This window comes from Saccoglossus kowalevskii, chromosome 5 (assembly GCF_978046115.1).
Source record: "Saccoglossus kowalevskii chromosome 5, keSacKowa6.1, whole genome shotgun sequence".
NCBI classification, from domain to species: Eukaryota; Metazoa; Hemichordata; class Enteropneusta; family Harrimaniidae; genus Saccoglossus; species Saccoglossus kowalevskii.
This window is the reverse complement of record NC_140645.1, coordinates 34,487,044-34,508,391: the sequence shown is the minus strand read 5'-3', so window position 1 is coordinate 34,508,391 and position 21,348 is coordinate 34,487,044. Positions and strand designations below refer to the sequence as shown.

Here is a 21,348-nt window from a genome sequence, read left to right as displayed (position 1 = left end):
TGGGTATACCACACGATTTTGCACATTTTACAACATATACACTTGTGGAGTCAATAGTGCAAATGGTATACCCAACTTTGTTGGTGGTTTATTGCCATTTTTACTATTGCTTGCATAATATAAATACATTCTCGCCCAATCAGAACAATGTATTCGGACAAATAAGTTGCTGGAGAATATAATTGTCTGATTAGAACTCATCGGACCCAAATTACAAAAGTATTTCCACCTGTTACCGTACTTGTAAATTGTTGAATTGTCACTTCAAATCTTTGTTATTTAAGGTATTCATCTGTTTGTGCCATTTTTTGCATGTGTGCATATTTTAGCACTAACAACATATTTTAACATATTGACCATATTTTGTGTCAAAATCTTTTTTTTATTAATAATGCACGTTTTATTCGAAAGTATTTTTTTCACTCTCAACTTATTTGTTATAAAAAAACATTCAAATAATATCCATAAAATTTAGCAGCAGTTTGCATCCCAATGAAAACAAGCTTTGTTATTAAAAGCCGACTGAAAACATTCTGCCAAAATTGTTTTAGGCAAGAACATTTATCTGCCAAATTTTAGCTCCACTGTCATCAAAGCAGAGCTGCTCATATAACTCGTCAATCAATTGCCCGTTATTTGTCAAATAATAATTGATAATTTCATGAAGATATCATCAGTTCTCTGTTTTTGGTGAATAGTTTTTTCATTTTTTGGTAAAAACTGCTATCTTCTACAAAATAAAGTTCTTTTTGAAATCTATACAAACGCAATTACGATGATACTTAGCATGTAGGTACCTTGGGTAGACCTTGATTAGATTTGTTTTTTTTTATGATCATATAATGCATATTTTATTTGTTTGATGAAGATAGTTTGGCATATTCTTAACAACTAGAACTGTGTTTTGTCTTATGGGTGTCCATTGCTAGACTTGGCTACCACGTTTTTGCAGGACAGTAGGGATATTGAAGTTTTCAGGTTGCTTGTATTTAATTTTAAGTACAAATATTTTCAAATTTTGTAAAATCTTCGGTGAATTTCATCACCATTTTGATCCATACAGATATTGCTTTGAGTTATTTATCAAAATATTTGTACATTGTTATCAACACTTCATGTGGGGTGGAGCAAACTACACAAAATCATTTTGGACTTTGGGGCCAAAAGTTGACAATGGTGCTCAAAAATGGTGCTCATAATGAGAATTTCATATGGTTAAACTTAGTCAAAACAATATAATGCAGAAAACCCAAGCATGGCAAAATATTATTTTAGGGTAATTCTAAATGTTTGCTATATGTGTTTCGTGCATTGAATCTTTGCCACCAATTCAGTTTGTTCTAGCTACCTCTGATGCATGTTCTAGCTGTAAAATGCATGTAATTTTCTACACCTGTGTGCAAAGCACACAATGGGAGACTTTGCCGTTAGCCTGTCTGTATGTATGTGTGTGCGTGTGTGGTAACAACGTTGTGACAACTTCAACTTAACTTTACACCGACTTGTGACAACAGGACCTACACTGTGACGACACTGACTATTTTCATGATTATATTAATATTTAATCAAATTTAAGTCAAGTTTGTGAAGCTTAGGTTTAGTATCGAGGGAAGGTATGGTTCAGTTTATTAATAATATTAATATAATTTCTATGTTCAGTCACAGGATATTCAAGTTTTGTTTAATTAAACTTAATTAAAATGCAATTCTACTTTGTATTGCAATGTAATTTAGTTGTATTAAACTCCAATTAAACCGCAAGCCTATATAGGAACACGTTTTAATCAAGTTCATATCGCAACTATATTAAAAGTTAATTCAAATTTTTTTAAGTTAATCCAATGCGTGTCGTCACAATGATGGTACGACGTGTTCTGGGCTAATGTGCAGATTTGATTAGATTTTTGTTGAAACATTACATATTAATTACCTATTTTGCATGATAATTAGCTAATTTTTAGCTGTTCCATGATTGTTCCACTGATATCTAAAGGGCCATTCATTGGATTTTGATGAAACTAGGTACATGTACATAGATGCTCTGGACTAATGCAAACTGATTAGTTTTGGTTTAAAATCAGTGCATATTAATTACCTAATTTTAAAAATGTTCAGCTTTTACACTGATATCACATGTACTACTTATTCCATTTCAATGAATTTTTGTACATTGATACTCTAGAACAATGCACAGACCTGCTCAGTTTTGAGTTAAAATCAGATCATATTAATTACCAAATTTGCATAATAATTCATATTTTTTGGTTCTAATCACATTTCAATGATAGTTCGTACATAGATGGTCTGTGACAGTACTTATCTTAGTGCAATGAATCTTGGTACATATATACCATAACTCAATGTGATGATATTTTTAGTTTTAGATTTATATACATCTATAATAATTACCTAATTTGCATAATAACTTGCGTTTCAGCTTTCCACTAATTTAGGAAAATGTTGGTGGACAACTATTGGTCCCAATTCTGATGACAGAATAAATTTTCTGATGACTGATACAATCGATATTCCCCCCAAAATACATGTCAAAATATGACAAAAACATTAACCTGGTAAAACTACAGACCAAATTTTAATTCAACAACAATTTTGAAAGTTACAGCTATTGTACCTGTCAGTATGTTTATGATTAACTTGTGTAATTAAGCAACATTTTTTAGTTTACCCTCAACAAAACAAAGGCGTTCTTTTCATTTTTATGAATATTTATAAAATTCAAACTGAAAAAAAGATTTTTTTTTTGGCAGATTGAATAATATTGGAACGTTTTCAAATTATGTGTTTTGCACTGTGTTTGTTGATTGACTTATTGAATGGTTGGATTCAACTGTCATTGAAAGTAATAAAGATTAAAAGAATACCTCTGTAAGTATCTATTAGTTTTGTTATTTAGTTTCTTTTGTATGCATTAAAAATAAAACAAGACTGAATGTCACAGTCCCCGTCATTTAATTATAAAATACTCATGTTAAAATAATACATGGAACATCTGCAAACAGTTGAATTAATATGTACTCTATGTGAGTACTGATAACTGAAAACTTTCATTGACCCAAGTTCAAGTACAACCAAACTATGTCTCATACATGCTCAAGAAACTGCATTCATAAATCCGAGTAAACCTTGATGTACCTTCAATAACAACTTGACTTCTTTGTTAATTCAGGTCTTTGTATATTACCAGAACCTGTGTTTGTTTCAGTATCACCACTATAATTCCCATCAAAATGTAGCCCTGACACCCCTCTACAGTTTCCACTGAGATTCGTAGTGATAAGAACCATTTATCCACAAGCCACTGACAACTGAAGCTATATTTAGACCATATGTGTCAATGTGCCTGGCCAAGATTTATAAACAGTAACTGCAAAGTGTTTTCACTGATCTTCAACTGATCTTAGTAATGGAATTCAATTTTTACAGTTTAAAGATATAATATGCAAAAACATTTCTGACCACTTTTTTCATGATTTTAGCGTTAATTTCTCATAAAACCATACAAAAACCAGTCTGTGGTTCATTTCTGTCACTGATTCAGATCAAAGTCATGACGTCACTGAAAACCTGAGCATTACAACAAAAATTACATTGAATTAGGGGGAGGGTATGCTAAAGTAAACTTAATTTAAGGCAAGAACCTACACACTTGGTTTTGAATATGAAAAAAGGAAATTGGAAAATACTACTTTTGAAGACTGCACTTGCCCATGTTTTAAGGAAGAAGATGATTCTCTGGAACATGTTGTCCTTTGTTGCAAATGTGTTGCAGTGTTGAGAGATAATCTAATGCGGGAGGCCAAAGATATTTTACTGACTAGGGAAGAAAATAATCTTTACGCAGACTTTGAACAAAATAAAGACATAACATGCCTATGGCTCTGAGACAGTACACAACCCTATAATGAAGACATTTATACATCCATTGACAAATTAGTCAAACAAATCCTTATCAGTGCCATGAAGTCCAGACAAAAGTTTTTAGACTAATTAACCGGAAAAAAAACCAAAACTTGTTGTTGTTGTTTTTTTACATCAATTTTTCTTTTTTGTATTTTTTTTCTAATTCAAACATTTTGTGATATTTTAGAGGGTATTTTCATCCTACCATATTAGGAAATGCAAATTCCTAATATGAAATGATTATACACATAAGCGTCTTCTACCAACAAAAACAAACATGGAAAAGATTTTGATTCTAAACTTTTTGGATTTCGGCATTCCTATGGACTCGGACAGTACGCCATCACATCGACCTCTGCTGCACATCAGTTGTTTAGATGAATGTTTTTGTGCATACTTTTCTGAATCCTCATAATAACCTCATGTTATATTATTGTCAAAAGAAGAGCCAACCTGTGTGTTGCCCTTTGAATGACAACTGCACACTCGTCTCATACATGCTCTTTTGTCATGACACTTTCATTCTGAAATTCAGCAATAACAACGAAATATTTATAGTGTAATAATTCATATAGGACTGAAAGTATTATACATTTTTATTAGTATTGATCTTAGAGGTGACAGATACACATTAGGGGTGTTCTATTTCCTATGGTCCACCCTTACAAGAGTAGTCCAATATCACACATTGATATCTAAAAAGGAAAATTATAAAATCTTAGCTGTTCAAATCGTCTTGGAACCATAGCAAAATATAACTATGATTTCAAAATGCTCTCTATATATTAAATTGATCGCGAAAGTATTAATTGGATTGTCAAAATACATCCCTAACTGATAGATGATTTGTTGTACACTTTCTTCCTCCTCCTTACATTGTAATGATTGGTACCATATTGCTCAATTAAAAGTACATCTCAAGTAGAAGTCAAAATCAAAACTGCATTAATGTCTGCTGGATCATTAAAAATATTAAAATTTTGATCAAAAATACATCTGTCATTTATGTACTATGTACTACTACTAGAGCAAATACAGCATATACTGCAAAACATGTCTTTTTAGCTAGCATGTTATTTTAGCTAATTTAGCTAATCTGTAATTTCGCTAAATTAAGATGTCACTAATTAGAATAGAATATATTTGCACAGTAAAATTATTGCCACTTTTGCTAAATTAAGATTCAGTTAATTCATGCATTGAGTCAAATTCGCTAAAATGATTTGTAGATATTTCAAAGTGTTTTACAGTATTCTATAGTCCTGCTGACAAAAGATTCAAACCTAGACTCTGCACCAAAAAAAAACAATTCAAAACCTTCAATTTTGTAACAAGTGATTATTGTAGACTAAACTTTCATGTCAAATCAGCTGAAATCCAATAGCAATATCCTTTTGCTGATCGTCAAGTCAAGACAAGATTTATAATAAAATATTCTTAGACGTTTATTACATCATATGTGTTTATTACTGCATATTAAAATGCATGAAAGCAATTTCATTGCTAAATCCTCAAATGACACCAACAATGAAGGTCAAGTTGATTTATGAACATTAGTTTTGAAGAGTATATAAAACAGTTAGACTAGAATCTATTTAATGGAAGTTATGGGATAATTACCTTAAAGAATAGCGACAAAAATATTTAAACCCGGAATATGGATGTTTGTGCTCCCATGCAAGACTAACATTTGTCAAACTAATGTCTGACAACTTAGCTATAATGTTTTTACATGAATGCCCATATTTGGTCAGTGACAATCATTAGTTGCTAAGATCTGATACTGTAAAATGACTAACTTTTACTGGGTTTAAATTTCACTGATTTACCATTTCAGGCATATTCAGTCGGGTTTAAATTCACGGTTTCGTCATTTAGATAATGTGTTCTATGCTAAGTTTTACATATTCACTGTGTTTTAATTTAGCGCATTTTTCCAGTCAGCGAAATAAGTTAAATTAAAACCCAGTGAATAATTACCCCCTTTACAGTACTTGATATAAATCATGCCTTCGTTGATGTTGTAACGGTATTTGTTGTCGTACTTCGTTCATATATGCTAGATCTATGTCGGCATACACTATCTTTTCTTCATGGTTAGCCTTAGCTATCACTTCACCCCTGTGAATAGACAGTATTGAGTCAAGGGTAGATAGATGTAAGGGAACAGAGCAACATTATTATGTTCTCAAAGAATAGAAAGTCAATTTAACATGAGACATTCAGTTGCATAGACAATGGGATTTTACAAAATTTTACTTGCAAAGGTCACCAAACAAGTTGTTATCACTGATCAAGTTGATATCACAGAACAAAAAGTTCAAGTCATCAACAAGGTATTTTAACAAATAAAAGAAAGCAGCTCAGAGTGGATTTGCGTAAATGTGGTACGTGATAGAAATCACAAAATATATAATGTGTTCAGATGTAAGATTCTAGGAATTGACAGATACTAAAAGGATTAACCATTGTCATACATGGTTATATAATAATAACTTTATTACATCCTTAGAAATACAAATTTTCTATTGATTTACAAGAATAAATATATTAGTGATTAAAATGACAGCAAAGTAAGAAAATGTAAAAATAGAAAAAAAAAGAGTCAAGGCATTAAATCCAAAGAAAGCTCATTTTTTAAAATGAATGATTTATGCAGAAATTCCCACTAAAAGTTTAATTATATTTCTGTCATTACTTTTCATTAAATATGTGAATTTTTGCAGGTTGGTAATGATTTCTTTGGGGAATAAAATACTGGAAATAAAATCATTTCTATCTCTTTGAAATCACGGGCAAACTAAAAGAAAGTGTAGTTCGTCTTCAACTTTCTGTAATGGACATGTTATGTATTGTTATTTAATAGTGCTGCTAATTTCCTTAATATTTTGATGTGATAGTTGTGATGTTTTAGAGAGGTCTACATCTTTCAAGATATTTTTGACTGATGTTTCCCATTGTGATGATCTTTTAACGCTATCTTTGTATAATCACAAAACTGAAAATAACATCAAGATGCAATAAAAACTAACAAAACTAGCAAGAAAATCACGAAACCGAAAGAATCAATCGATGCACGCGAAAAAAGAAAATAAAGAAAAGCAAAATAACGATTCGAGAAAAAGCAAATAAAATTTAAAAAAAATAAATAAAATAAAACATTCACTTGCGAAAAAGCCCACCTCGGACAACAAGCAATGAAAAGGGTGGGTGGGTGTGGAAATCGAAAAGTTCACGGTTGACTTGAAAGCAACAAAGGACGCTACTAACTAACAATACAAAATTGCGCATGCGTGAAACAATCAATTTGCATAAATACAACAAGACAATTGCGCATGCGCGCAGTGCAAATAATAAAATTCACGGGAATAATTAATTCTCTCAGTTCAAACAAAACACAACAAGAGTTTTGGCGGATAATTAATTTCGTTTTATTCACTAACGAAACAATGAGTTTTGCTGATCATGTTCACCAGCCAACAAGACAAAAAGGCCAAAATAATAAAAACCGCCAAAACTGAAAATCAAAGAGACAGTGAGAGATTCCCTTCCTCAATTGCAGTGCGTATGCAGGCAGCAGTACGGAGACGATGGCCGAACGACGATTCCATATACTGTAAAATGACTAATTTTCACTGGGTTTAAATTTCACTGATTTACCATTTCAGGCATATTCAGTGGGTTTTAAATTCACGCTTTCGTCATTTAGATAATGTGTCCTATGCTCAATTTTACATATTCACTGTGTTTTAATTTAGCACATTTTTCCAGTCAGCGAAATAAGCTAAATTAAAACCCAGTGAATAATTACCCCCTTTACAGTACAATAAGTACGCTTGAGAAGACCAATCTCCTTGAGCTTTGACTGCATCCGGCTCAGCCCCTGATTGGAAGGCAAATGACGCACCGCCACGGCGAAAACTGTGTCCGGAATATGAGGCTGGATCAAGGCCAATCGCCTTCAGTAACAAAGACAGATGATTAGCGAAAGCTTGATGCGTTAGTGGATGAAGAGTGCCAGTCGTAGTCGGAATGAGGAAGGCAGATATAAAATACAAAATTACACAATTATTTTGTGACTTGTTTGTGACATGGGACCAGAACTTAATCACATTAATTTTCACTTCAGTTATCAATGGAAATGCTCCAATTTCACCAAGACATGCATTATTCGCTGTGTATTTATTAAGCCCAAGTAGTGGTTTAATGAATTTTAGATGCACTTTTTAGTCCCCGTTTGGACGCAGTCCAAAAACGAGGACTTATCTTTTGACATCTGTGTGTCCATGCGTCTGTGCTTCCGGACCTGTATCTTAGAAATGCCTGGACCAATCACAATCAAATTTCATACATACATCATACATGATATTATACACATGCACATCAATGTGTTTCACGATCTGATTCAAGATGGCGGAATGGCGGCCATTTTTGTTCTAAAAATCAAGCATTTCTCGGCTGTTTACAGATGGATTTTGTTCAAACTTGGTATATACGTTGGACATTATAGGACCTTGATGCACATCATTTTGTTTTCAGATAAGATTCAAAATGGCCGACTGGCGGTCATTTTATTTTAATAAATGTGGTTCTAGTGCCATATCTCTGACTTGCAGTGACTGATTATGTTTAAATTATAAATATTCATTATACATCATGTCATAGATATACAGAAATATGGGTTTGATGATCCTATTAAAAATGGCCGAATGGTGGCCATTTTTGTGCTAAAAAATCGTCAAAATTAAGCATTTCTCGGCTGTTTACAGATGGATTTTTTTCAAACTTGGTATATATGGGGTACATTATAGAACCTTGAAGCACATCATTTTGTTTTCAGATTCAAAATGGCCGACTGGTATGCATTCAAAATGGATGATTTTGTTTTAATTAATGCTGTTCCAGAGCAATTCTCTCAATACTCAATACGATCAGATACAAATGTCAATCATTTAAATGTTAACCAATCATCATAATCATATATATGGATGTATGTTTTACAGTCTGTTTCTTTTGGTAAAGACTACTTTCGTGCATACATGGCTTTGATTGCTTTATCTGCTAGGTTGTCTCTAGCTTCTGTAAATTTTCCATTTGACTGAAAGATTATCCCAAAATTGTTACAGTACTAGTTGATACTGAAAAAGTTTCTAATTTTGATAATAGAATTTGTCATCTCTATGTAGTGTTCCCCATCTGAATATAAGAATTTTAGTTTTCGCAAGATTTACTTTGTCTTTGATTTTCCATTTTTGGCAATAATCTTGCAGTTTATTTAATGCATTTTGCACGCCTTTTTATGTTATTGAAATTAGTACCAGTAGCGAGTACCAGATCAAGTAGCGAGCTAATTTTAGTGTTATGTAGTGTGACCTGATCAAGGGATCTGTTTTCCAAGTATTGTATATGAAACATAAGCCTTCAGAAATGGCAGATCCCACAACACTGCTTCACGAGCAATGGAGGTTTGAAGAAAACTGTGGTGTACTAGCTATAGTACAACTGGATATAGCTAACAGTAGTGTACATCTCAACTGGGGAGTACCCGGTAGGTAAAGTTAGCAAATCACCATGCATTTTACACATCTTGTCCTCACCATACAGCTGACTGTTTTTAAGGAAAAGTGAAAAGCTGATAAAGGCATATAATCAATAATATGAGAAAAACAAGTTTTTATCTTATGGTCATTAGTGAGAGATTTGTGAGACATGATTCTTTCAATCTGAAAAAAATCTTTTCACTTACCATGGATTCACAGCACTAGTATGTCCCCATGCAATGTACGAAGCAGTCTCATCTCTGGCTGGTGATATGGCAGCCACATATAACTGGTTGTCTAAAGCCCTGAAAGTGACAACGAAAATGATGAATAAATTGAATGATGCTAGCACATTTTCCCAAAGCATTCCCATCTTTAAATAATGTAAAATACTTTTAAATTATTTTCGCTGAAGGAATGATTCAGTAAAACTAAAATCCGTCGAATATACCTTTTCTTCTATATTTTACATTCAAATTGTCAAAAATCTCTGAAAATAAATTCCATACAAAACACCCAAAAAGTCTTTTCAGCAAAAATTAATTCCTGCTAAAATAAATTATATTAAAGTATAGAAAACTCTTGTCCAGAAAAAAAAAGGTTATAATAAATTATAATTTTGTGGACTGTTTAATTTGAATAGTTTACTGTTTTCATTGGTTGATCGATACCACATGATCCCAGTTATCAGACTATTAGTATTAGTCTGACTTACGACTACAGGATTTTGACAAAGTATACTATCACCTGATTGAACAACACCAGAACAACTATAACATCCACTGTTTTCCAAAATCAGAATGGATCATTCATCTAAACAATCAAGATTCTTTCACTTGATTTTTATCTGAATAATGTATTTTCATTATCACTTCCAATTTTTACTTTTCAAGCAATACTAATATGACTAATTTGTTTCTTATTTGTGTTACATGCTGTGGTTACCTTGCTTTTTGCAATATTTCCCAATGTGCAGGGCCAGTTGTCATGTTAAATGCTCCAGGGTAAAGAAGAAGACCACATCCTGTTAAATAAGTACAATATAAATTGCAACAAAGATGTAGATATTATCTAGCACTAGAAAAACAATTCTCTCAATTTTAGGAGAACAGTTATTGAGACTGACATTTTGTTCACAAAACAGTGAGATGTTTATATTATAAGATTTTGAAAAAAAATGACTGAGTTTTTGTGGAAAATATTATGATGAAGTTAATACAAATCATAAGGTATTATAAATGCTTTAATTATTCACTGGGTTTTAATTTAGCTTAGTTTTGCTAGTAAGTATAATCTGCTGAACAAAATCATGTGAACATATAAAATAACAGTATAACTCCCGGTCAAAATTCATTAACCCTAGTGAAAACATCAATATAGTGAAATTATATGAGAGTGAAAATAAATGGTATTATATAAAAAGCACTAAATATAAAACTATTGTCAGAATAAAACCCTTTTACCTTGCTTGCAATATAACTGTGCTATCTCTGCAAACCGAATATCGTAACAAATAGCAATACCAACTTTACAAAAACCTATCAAGAAACATAATAAAGTTTGAGTATACAATTGGGATATATGTTTTATTGTTGACAACATTAGGTATGGTCAGTCTTTCATAAAAACAAAGTAAAACTTGATTGGCACCACTAGAGTGTTGCAATGTACCAATCACCTGCCACTCATTTTGATCAGCTACTGACTATTCTCGTCATAATGATTTGATGTTGATGTCTGACACCAAAAATCAAAATCCACTGATCTGTGTCTTAGGTGCATATTTTCCTGCAAATGATCAATCAATTATGATAGAAAACTTAAATGGGCATGGATGTGTTCTTGGTGACTTTTTTGGAAGTTTTTCAAACAATGTAATATAAAACCAAAATGATATTTGTTGTTACAAATTAAACATGAGGGGTAAAATTTTGTTATCTATATACAGCTGGCTATGCATGTGCAAACAGTACCTAGACAGGTGGCTATAGATATGCAAAAACCACCTTGACAGCTTGAATTAATATACAAACTGCACCTAGACAGCTGGAATTTGTATGCACCTAGACAGCTGGAATTCATGTGCACAAACACCACCTCGACAGCTTGAATTAATATACAAACTGCACCTAGACAGCTGGAATTTGTATGCACCTAGACAGCTGGAATTCATGTGCACAAACACCACCTCGACAGCTTGAATTAATATACAAACTGCACCTAGACAGCTGGAATTTGTATGCACCTAGACAGCTGGAATTCATGTGCACAAACACCACCTCGACAGCTTGAATTAATATACAAACTGCACCTAGACAGCTGGAATTTGTATGCACCTAGACAGCTGGAATTCATGTGCACAAACACCACCAAGACAGATTGAATTCATGTACAGCACCCAGACAGCTGGAATTTATATGCAAACTGCACCTAGACAGCTGGAATTCATAAGCAAACAGCACCTAGACAGCTGGAATTCATATGTAAATACCACTTAGACAGGATGAACTCATGTACAGCACCCAAACAGCTGGAAATAAATGCAAACTGCACCTAGACAGCTGGAATTTGTATGCAAACTGCACCTAGACAGCTAGAATTCATATGTAAACAGCACCCAGACAGAATAAATTTGTATGCAAATACCACTTAGACAGAATGAATTCATGTACAGCATCTAGACAGCTGGAATTTGTATGCAAACTGCACACAGACAGATAAAATTCAGGTACAAATAATATCAGCTCAATGATTAATTAACATTGTTAAAAATACTGTACTTTAACCTTTATATTCATTTCTCACCTGTATCAAAGACAGTCAGAGTGTTTCCTGGTGACAGAGCATCAGACTCCTTGAATTTGAATTTTCCGGGAATATCAATATCGAACAAATGAATCTAGATAAAAACAAAAAAGATTTCAAAACATTTATTATAGGTAAACAAAGTGACATCAATGTATGTATAAACAAAAAATAAGTTGCTCCTTCAAATTTCGCCAAAGCCTTACCTACATTTTAGCGATATCTGCAGAATAAATCAAGAAAACTACACAGATTGACTCCATTTAGGTATTCCTATTGGTTTGCCCAAACGCACGGCACAGTTGGAGGCGTGGCCTGTTCAGCATTTTGTCAACAACCAATCATAAGACTGGTTATGAACCACATCGAGGTCACGACTCGGTTAGCCTTGCTCAACTGGTATTTAAGCAAGGCTTTGGCAAAATTTGAAGGAGCAACTAATATTCTTCAACCTGGTATTTTTTTTAGATTTTATTTTTCATTCTTTTCGTCTGTTTTTTCGAGTTTAAAAAATGGGAGCTGGCTGGAGCCTTCATCCCTTGTCTATTTCTTACACTAGATACCAGCCGATAACCCACCCTCGCTCATAGGGAGTGCGTACAGTTGATCATAGTTTCTTGGCTCCCTGTGCTAATATAGCAAAAATGATATGTACATTCTAAGACATTAATATCTTGGCATCTATTTGTACATTCAAAAATATACACAAGAATAAGAGTGCTATTGATTATGGCAATAAAATCTTACTGTTTACGTAATCAACCACTGTATTCTGTGACACCATTGGTCAATATGTATGACGAGCACGTTTGACCATAGATATCATGAGATTTTCATCACACTGTATGATATCAAAGTTGCAAAAAACAATTTCATGTACGTAAACACTATCCAGGTAAACGACAGCCAGAATCCAGGAACTTGAAATGTTTTCTTTTACTCGTCCTAACAATAAACTTTACATACCTTTCTATGTTTTGCAATCATTTCTCCCTTTGGATTGTACACAGTGCACGTATTGTACAGTTTACCATTGTCTTCTTCTGGAATGGATCCTGACAGTAGAGTAACAGAAACGTAAAATTAACAAGTAACAGCATAAAATAATCTCTGTGCATAATCAAGCTCAAAAAATATATATTATTCTAAAGTTTGAACATAAACTGTAAGAGCAGATCAGAGACATGGCACCTGTACTGCATTCAACAAAACAAAATGGCCACCAGTCGGCATTTTAAATTTTGATCTGAAAAAAAAATGATTTGAATCAAGGTCACTAAATGTCCAATGTAGATACCAAGCTTTAACAAAATCAATTTACATGCAACCAGGATCCATTTCAGAAATGGCAGAAAATGTCAATGAACTTTCAACATTAGAATCGCTGTCGTTCGACCATTTTGAATCTGATCATATAATGAATATATATGCATATGTTTAATATGATGTAGGATGTATATATAATGTATGAACATGACCAGTCATAGCATGTCAGAGATATGACTCAGGAACCGCATTCCCTAAAATAATGTATCCATACGCGATCGAGATCCGGTTCATAAATGGTGGAAAAGCTTGAGTATGATGAATTTTTAGCACAAAAATAGCCACCATTCGGTCAACTCAACTGAGTCGGTGCATCCAAAGATGTATGACGTATGTGTGAAGTTTGAGTATGAGAGATACAGATGGGAATGCATAACATAAAATACTGTTCTCACAGTAGAGCATAAAATACTGCCCTCACAGTACAGCATAAAATACTGCCCTCACGGTACAGTTAAATAAAATACTGGCCTCACAGTAGAGTAGCATATAATACTGCCCTCACAGTAGAGTAGTATTAAATATGACCTTTACTGTGCGCAGTGCCATAAAATACTGCCCTCACATTATTATTGCATTAAATCAAATTAAACTCACCACCAACAAGGAAGACTTCATTATCCTTTGCAGCCTTAGAGAGACTTTCTGTAGACTGTCCCGGAATTTTCTCTGCATACTCCGGGAAATATTTAGTACCATATGGGCTATTAAAGCATTCCTGAAACAATAGAAAATTGTTATGCAAAGTGAATTACAATAAAAATGACAGTACTATATCTGTGTACATATGTACGATGACTGTATCAACTGACAGAACACAACGTTAGCTACCGTAGCATTATTCTATTTTGTTTCTCATAATAACTTTGATATTATATATCTCTATTCTTGCTAAAAAGTAAAAGATTTATAACAGCAGTTGATTCTCCGGCTGTGGTATATTTTCCTTTGTAATAACCAAACTACCTGGTAACTAATTTTGCATAATAATGTATGGGTCAACAAATACAATATTTCAATTCATATTGGGAGAATTCAAATAACAATATACAACTAATTTTGTGGTTTCTGAAAAGATACTGAATGCTTTCTGGTTGAAATGATTGAACATCAAAAATTCTGACTGAATTAGTGCAGATTTGTTCTACACATATATTGCATCGATCACCAAATTTTTAGTGTATCACACAAGTGAATTATTTGACCGGCTCAGCCATGGTAATTGTATTTTAACTAGATTATTCCTTTGAAGGAATAATACAGAATCTCTGACATGGCCAATCATAGAAGTTTAATTGTTATTTTTGTACAGATATATTGTTCTTGAGTATGGAATGATGTTATTATACAATATGCGTGTCAGTGTGTGTCAATATGGGATCTCCAAAAATCAAGTTGAGTCTGTTCGTTGACAGTCTACAAAAAAAAAAAAAAAAAAAACTGTATGTGATCACATAGGCAAACTGAGGAACAAACAAAATTGTTTTGGCCACTAATTTTCTTTGTATTTACACTTACTTTGTTTATAAAATGTGAATCTTATTTTACCAAATTACAAATTCCATAGATATATGTAAGATGTTTTTCTGTTGCATCTAAGACACACGAGTCAATTAGCATAACTAATTACATCACAGCAAATCTTTGAGCAGCTGTAGTGTGTAATACCAGAGGGTCGGCAAGGGGTATTTTTGCAATCAATTGTTTTTATTTTCGTAATAATGTAATTTACGATAAATAAAAAACGTAAATTTGTAGGCATGGGCAAGGTATAAAATATAATCAGCTATTTTATTCGTCTGTAATTTGTACAAAGCCCCTAGTTTTTATAAGCGTAGAAAGCATTTTCTACATTAAATGTCGTAATTAGTACGCAGTTTCCAATTTTGATTCTTAAACTCAAATTATCAAATATATTATAAAAATGTAATTAGGAATTTTCTTTATCTGTAAAGTGTAAAAACCTATGTTTTACTGTAAATGGAATTTTCATTTTATTTTCTGTAAAAATGTAAAATGTCCTTTTTATTTCTTGTACCAGGTATCCCCCCTCGCCCCTCCCCCCTCCCCCTCACATCAGGCAATCAAGTGTCAGCAAGGACGAGGAAAAAAACGTACTAATTGAAATGTTTCTATACACTATCATGCAAGTTGACAAACATATCCTGAGATAATATTGTTCACTCACCGGTAATGAGATAATTTTGGCGCCACTCTTGGCAGCTTCTGAGATCAGTTTAGATGCTCTGGTAAGGTTCTCAACTTTATTTGCAGTCACAGCTAGCTGTATCAAAGCAATCCTGAATGCTGGAAAATAACACAGGTAGTTGCATCACATGGTCACTGTAAGTTTTCAAGTTTAAAAAAAACAATTGGTAAAGTTTGAACAGATTAAAGAATTTTTCAGAATATGACTCCACCACTGCATTCAACAAAACAAAATCTGAAAAAAACGGTTACTGGTGGCATAGTGGTTGTTGCATCATGATCGGTAGACCCAAGTTCAAATCCTACCTTAGGCTGAACATCAAACGAGTCGACCCCTACCCTGGGTGAGTGTGCCACAGACTCAAAGGGAAGGTCATTTCCACTGGCCGAGATTCATTCACTTTGGAGGAACCTTGGTTAATGTCCGCAGGTGCTTGTGTTCGACCGAGCCTGGTTGACGCAAGGATAGCGCATTAAAATTGCCATTTGACAGAAGGATGGCCACACAGCCCTGTCATGTAGTCCCAAACATGAATATGACTTCTGTGGCAAAATGCACTATGTGTCAGCACTAGTACTTGCAATTTGCACGTACAAAAAAAAAAAAAAGTCAGGAAAGACAACAGTGACACTCAATGTCCACAACTGTCGCCTGGCACAAAAACATTAAAAAAAAATAAAAAATAAATAGAAATAAAAATTAAATGATTTTAATCGAGGTCACATAATTTCCAATGTGGATATCAAACTCTGACGAAATCAATCCATCCAAACACCCAAGATCTGGTTCTGAAATAGCAGAAGATTTTGATGAACTTTCAACATTAGAATGACTGCCATTCATTGAATCTGATCATCAAACGAATATATATGCATATGTTTGACATTAAAACATCATAAGACTTGGCTCGTAATGACCCACCAAGTCTCTTAAACACAAGTCTCATGTCTGCTATATGCAGACGACCTTGTAGTATTATCCCAATCACATACTGGCTTACAAAATGCCATAAATTCTCTTGAAACTTACTGTCAGAAATGGAAACTCAATATTAATATCTCGAAGTCAAAAATCATCATGTTTAGTAGGTCAAAAAAATTACAGGACAAATTAAAATTCTATGTTGGTGGAAAGGAACTTGAAAATACAAAAACCTACACATACCTCGGCATTAAACTACACAAATCAGGTAAATTCATCGGAGCACAAGAAGACCTCAGAGCTAGAGCAATGAAGGCATGTTTCAAAATGAAACAAATGTTATTCTCAGAAAAACTAATTCCAATCAAAACATACTTAAAAATGTTCGATGCAATTGTAAAACCAATTATGCTTTACTGCAGTGAAATTTGGACGAGTGAGAACATCAATAAATCGCATCTAATGGCAAATCTGTCAACACCAATGGAAAAAGTACAAATACATTTCTGCAAATACCTTCTAAAAGTAAATAGCAAAGCAAGTAATTTGGCAAGCCTACTAGAGTTGGAAAGATATCCTCTCCTAGCAACAAGCTTAAAATATATGATCAAATATTGGATCAAAATAAATAATTCTAACCCAAATTCGCTAGTACATGAAGCTTACAATCTTGGAATACATTTTGATAAAAAAGGAAAAGACAACTGGGTAACAGACATAAAACAAATTTTAGAAAATTTAGTTAGTTTTGTTGATTTATTCTGCAGATATCGGTAAAATGTAGTTAGGGCTTTGGGGAAGGAAAAGGAAAAGACAACTGGGTAACAGACATAAAACAAATTTTAGAAAATTTAAATATGGGAAATTTTGGGAAAACCATAAATCTCTTGATGAAAAACAAATCAGTGAAACAGTAATGCGCAAACTAGAACAATCCTTTGAAATACATAGCACAGAAACACAGCACAGTTGGAGGCGTGGCCTGTTCAGCATTTGTCAACAACCAATCACAAGACTGGTTACGAACCACATCGAGGTCACGACTCGGTTAGCCTTGCTCAACTGGTTCGTAACCAGTCTTGTGATTGGTTGTTGACAAATGCTGAACAGGCCACGCCTCCAACGGTGTCATGCGTTCGGACTAACCGTTAGGAATTCCTAAATGGAGTCAATTTGTGTAGTTTTGTTGATTTATTCTGCAGATATCGGTAAAATGTAGTTAGGGCTTTGGGGAAATTCGAAGGAGCAACTAATATTCTTCAACCTGGTATTTTTTTTAGATTTTATTTTTCATTTTTTTCGTATGTTTTTTCAAGTTTAAAAAATGTGAGCTGGCTGGAGCCTTCATCCCTTGTCTATTTCTTACACTAGATACCACGTTCAAGGCATGTCAGAGATGCAACTCTCGAACTGCATTCACTAAATCATACACATTTCATCTTATACGGGAAGTCTAAGCAAAGAACATAATGCTCCTATAGAAACAGTTTGAATATGTCAGAGCATATCAGACATATGGCTCCAGAACTGTATTCACTAATGACCACCAGATGGCCAGTTTGAATCTGATCTGACAAATAAAATGATGTGAATCAAGGTCCCATAACAATGTACATACCAAGTTTGAATAAAAACTGTCAATGCACGTATCAAGATCCAAATCGAGAATTGTTTGATTTTAAAGAAATTGTAATATTAAAGGAATTGCATTTCAGGTATCTTGAATTGGATCACCAAAAAAAATATGTTACATGATGCATATTAAATTTGAACATGATCAGTAAGGGTAAATTTGAGACACAGCTTTCGAACATCATTCATAAAACCAAATGGCTGCCAGTCAGCCATTTTGAATCTGATCTGAAAAACAAAATGGCATGCATCAAGGTTCCAGAATTTCCAATGGGCCATTCCAGTTTATATCTGCATCCCCCCCCCCCCCCCCCCTGTTGATGTGGTCGCATTTCCAGCACTTTATGATGGGGAAAATACCCCGGAATTCCAACTGTATATTGAGAAACAGAATCTGGAAATCCAGACGAGTATGGAAAAAAAATTCCTGGAAATCCAGGCAGTTATGGCTACTAAATAAAATATGGCCTAGTTTATGTCGCCACATACCAGTTGATGAGGTTGGATTTCCAACAGTATGACTAAAAAAAAATTGGTAAAAAAATTGGGCCAGTATGAAATAGTTATTACTGAAATTATTTAAGGATGGTGGCACGAATGAGCTCATCAATACTGTGAATCAGGACTAGTTTGGATTTCGATTATCAAATATAAAATTTTGAACTTGGTAAATTAGCATATGATGAGAGTTATATTTGGAAATCCTACTCTGTATGGTGGCACAATGGAACTCATCAACACCATAAGTAGGAACTATAGTTTTGGATTTCCATTACTGTATGGTGAATGGTGATTTGGAAATAAAACATTGTATGACTTATACACCCATGGAAATTATACCCTGTATGAAGTAAACACACAAGCTCATCAATAGGGGGGTGCAGATATAAACTGGAATGGCCCAATGTATGTACCAGCGGTTTTTCTAGAAAAAAACAGCAATTCAGCGGTGTCATCAAGTGGGGGAAATAGTGTTTTTGTTAAAATTGAGCATTCTATGGCGGGACAAAAATTACTATCAGATAGGTCACAGTTTTATGGTTGCCAGAGGATCTGCTCCCCAAGGTAAGGGGACACATGGCCATAGCATGAGGGTGCTGCGCCCCTGTTCCTTTGTTTAAAAAAATCACTGATGTACCAATCATTTACCGAGATTCAGTTCTAAATGCTTGATTTTGATGAATATTTTAGAACAAAATTGGCCACCAACTGACAAACTTGAATCGTATCGCAAAAGTATAAGAAACCTAAGATGACATGATGTACATATGAAGTGTATAACGGTAATCTGTTCAGATACATCCAAGATACAAGTGGAGCATGCAGATACACATATGCACATACATACAGACAAACGCACTCGCACACAAGGGTCATAACATAATTCCCTGAACAGGGACAAATAAAAGAGGCACATGTACCATATTTGTTCCATTAAAAGCCCATATAACATACTATAACTGGTCGTATATGAAGTTTGTGCACCTTTTTAAAAAAAAAGTATAATAAAAATATGTTTTCCATGTGACTAATCAGAGTCTGGGAGGCTACCCCATGGCTCAAGTATGTGCTGCTGTTTTAACCCCATTTTTAGGGTTTAGTCAAACTTTTTCACCGAAAATTTGATGATTTTTGGACATTTTAAAAAAATGTTGAAGTAAAACACCAATTTATGAGCAAAAGAACCTCAACGTCAATCTTGTTGGGTCCAGTTTTTGGCAAAAGTTCTTAAGAACCCCTCACTCATAACTCTAATCCTAACCATGCCTAACCAGTGCTTCTCCCCAATTGCAATTTCTATGATATACCCCCCTTCAGGTCACTTATAGTTACTTACTAGTTTCTTGCTTTATGGCTCTGTGGTCAAACCCACTTTACTGTATGGGGCAGATATATGAGGAATTGTTCATGTGAATACATTTAAAGGGTGGTAGTCGTCGTGCCGTGTCCTGTTCGGTATGAGACTCATAACGACGTATACAACGCGTGTAAAATACATTGTTTATTTACATGAAATTCGAACACACACGCTGTGCGACGACCACCACGCTTTAATGGTTCAGGCAAAATTAAAATAAAGTTATAGAAAATGATAAATTTACTTCAAAATTGTTTTCTGAGAAGTTCTTAGATGAAAAGTTCCACATAAAATTCTGTAAGAGAGTTTTGGGTGTTCACAGAAAGTCTTGAAAAAAAAAATAAGAATGATAACTAAATATGTTTTTGGAAAGTATTTAGATGACATTACAAATAAAAAAACACAGGATTAACCCAAAATCTACTTCTACTCTTCAAAATTAAAACATTTGTCGCCTACTTGTTTGAATTATTAATTATGTGAAACTATACGATTTAGTCGCCCACTTTTTTGATTGAGCCTTTAGATTAAAACGTTAGGAAAAATAATAAATTACTAAAACAGTTGACATGAACCATGGAACTATAAACCACCTTGTAGTTCCATGCATGGACACAGTCCTATCGGGAACTTTGATTAGGTGACTACTTCCGGGTTGAAATCAATCGATAGCAGTTGATGAATCAGCATGCAATTCACAACACAGTGTTAATTTCATCGCCGGATATGAGACCAACTTATTTATATTCGTAAAAAGATCCAAGTTTTTATTTAAATATTATGTACTCCTGCCGAAATGCTAAAAACTCGAAATCTCACCTGACGCCATTTTGGAAGACAAGTCACGTGAGAAGGGATTCCCTCCAAAATGACGTCACGGAGCTCACATGCGCGAACATTTGAAACGCACAGTTGACATCCAGATTTGATCGCACTGTATCTCCGTTTTCACCTTCTCGATGAATGATTTGTGCACCATCGTTACGTCGCTGACCACTTAGTGACTTCATAGGACACGTGTGAGTCGTTTATTTGGTATTCATCATCTCAAGATCAGTAGAAACCATCGAGCTAAGAGAGTGCTGTCAAATCTCGACTTAACCGGAAGCACCTCAATCAAAACATTTCCCGATTTA

At 33.9% G+C, this 21,348-nt stretch overlaps 1 protein-coding gene across 1 annotated transcript; it reads right to left on the bottom strand.

Annotated features, from left to right (window-relative positions):
- Nucleotides 1-4,472: 4,472 nt before the first annotated feature.
- On the bottom strand, nt 4,473-21,041 carry LOC100367395 (omega-amidase NIT2-like). The gene is made up of 9 exons (XM_085498957.1): nt 21,032-21,041; nt 15,781-15,926; nt 14,190-14,310; nt 13,233-13,321; nt 12,267-12,360; nt 10,925-10,999; nt 10,407-10,485; nt 9,668-9,766; nt 4,473-6,042 (listed from the first exon to the last, which is right to left on the bottom strand). Exons 1-9 carry the CDS (start codon nt 21,039-21,041, stop codon nt 5,907-5,909), a joined length of 849 nt encoding a protein of 282 aa, XP_085355083.1. The 3' UTR covers nt 4,473-5,906.
- Nucleotides 21,042-21,348: the final 307 nt, after the last annotated feature.

Excerpts from the sequence above, each read along its gene's own strand:
- LOC100367395 (XM_085498957.1), bottom strand. Across the intron at positions 12,361-13,232 it reads TGATTGCAAAACATAGAAAG|ATTCATTTGTTCGATATTGA; the intron begins GTATGTAAAGTT and ends GTTTTTATCTAG. Across the intron at positions 9,767-10,406 it reads GAAATATTGCAAAAAGCAAG|GGCTTTAGACAACCAGTTAT; the intron begins GTAACCACAGCA and ends TGTCACTTTCAG.